We start from the raw sequence: 1,549 nt of genomic DNA, 5'->3' as shown, positions 1-1,549 counted from the left end.
GCTCTTCATGAGGAAGCTGAAGAGGAGTCAGTAATGTGCCCTGGTGGAAAACACCATCAACCGAGATGTGACTCCCAAGGCCCCCTACTGCAGACAGAAAAAGGAGTTGAGATCCGTGGAGAACCTGACCCCTAAGCCACGAATTTGCCCTCACTAGAGAAAAAAGATGACAAGGTTGCAAAATTTCCCACCGGTAGCAACACTACTTTATTGTCTTTATTTACACAACAGTGCACGACTGCTACGAGCTCTGGGTGAAAGCCAGAGCTTTCCTGAGCGCTTTTCTGAGGGCCTCCCTGACCTCCCTGTTCCGCAGGCTGTAGATGAGGGGATTGACCAAGGGTGTGAGGACGGTGTAGAAAAAGGAGAACACTTTGTTGAGCTGCCTTAGCGGGGGGGTTCTGGGCAGCATGTAGACAATGATGAGGGTGCCATAGAAAACAGTGACAACGGTGAGGTGAGAGGAGCAGGTGGAGAAGGCCTTCTGCCTGCCCACGCTGGATGGGATCCTCAGGATGGCAGCTATGATGCACATGTAGGAGGCCAGCGTGAACAGAAAGGGGAGGACCACATCCAAGAAGCCGAATATGAAAGCAACGAGCCTGACCTTCCTGGTGTCACTGCAGGCAAGCTCCAGCAATGGGGTAAGATCACAGAAGAAGCGGTCTATTGCCTCGGGGCGGCAAAACTTCAGCTGGGCCAAGAAAGGAGTCACTGCTGTAGGGATAAGGAATCCCATTAGCCAAGACCCAGCCGCCATCTGGAAACAGACCTTCCAGGTCATGAGACTGGCATAGAGCAAGGGCTGGCATATGGCCAAGTACCGATCGTAGGACATCATGGCCAGCAGGTAACACTCTGCAGCTGCAAAACCGCCAAAGAAATAGAACTGAGCAATACAGCCATGAACAGAGATGGTCTTGTTCTCGGTCAGGAGGCTGGCCAGCAGTCGAGGCAGGATGGTGGAGCTGTAGCAGATCTCCAAGGAGGACAGATTGCCCAGGAAGAAGTACATGGGGGTATGAAGATGCCGGTCTGCAACCACCAGCACAACAATGAGGATATTCCCAACCACACACATCAAGTAGATCATGAGCGAGAGGAGGAAGAGAGGTCTCTGGAGTGCTGGGATATTCCCCATTCCCAGCAGGAGGAACTCCATCGGTGATGTCCCATTGTCCCATTCCCATTTCTCCATCAGCATCATAGATCTGTCTTTCTTTTTCCTGCTTTCAAGAAGGAGGCCTGTAAAAAAAGAATATTTCTTTCTGTATTAAAACATGGGATAGAAAGTTTTTGCCAGAAGAATAGTCACGCGATTCTGCACTCAGCAAAAAACAAAACAAAACAAAAATACCCTAAAGAATAGTTGAGGTTGGAAGGGACCTATGCAGACCATCTGGTCTAATCCCCCTGCTCAAGCAGTCAGCTACAGCAGGTTGCCCAGGACCATGTCCAGTCAGGTACTGAGTATCTTCAAGGATGGAGATTCCACCACTTCTCTAGGCCACCTGTTCCAGTGTTCAACCACCCCCACAGTGAAGAAGTT

The 1,549-nt window shown here is 50.5% G+C and overlaps 1 protein-coding gene across 1 annotated transcript; it reads right to left on the bottom strand.

Annotated features, from left to right (window-relative positions):
* Window positions 1-241: 241 nt before the first annotated feature.
* On the bottom strand, window positions 242-1,204 carry LOC136994125 (olfactory receptor 5AP2-like). Its single transcript, XM_067310375.1, has one exon. The coding sequence runs from the start codon at window positions 1,202-1,204 to the stop codon at window positions 242-244; it is 963 nt and encodes a 320-aa protein (XP_067166476.1).
* Between the last annotated feature and the right edge of the window lie 345 nt (window positions 1,205-1,549).

Source organism: Apteryx mantelli, chromosome 24 (genome assembly GCF_036417845.1).
Source record: "Apteryx mantelli isolate bAptMan1 chromosome 24, bAptMan1.hap1, whole genome shotgun sequence".
Classification (NCBI taxonomy): Eukaryota; Metazoa; Chordata; class Aves; order Apterygiformes; family Apterygidae; genus Apteryx; species Apteryx mantelli.
The sequence above is the reverse complement of the archived record's forward strand: the minus strand, read 5'-3'. Positions and strand labels throughout refer to the sequence as shown.

Coding starts and splice junctions, on each gene's coding strand:
- LOC136994125 (XM_067310375.1), bottom strand. CDS start 1,204: ATGCTGATGGAGAAATGGGAATGGGACAATGGGACATCACCGATGGAG.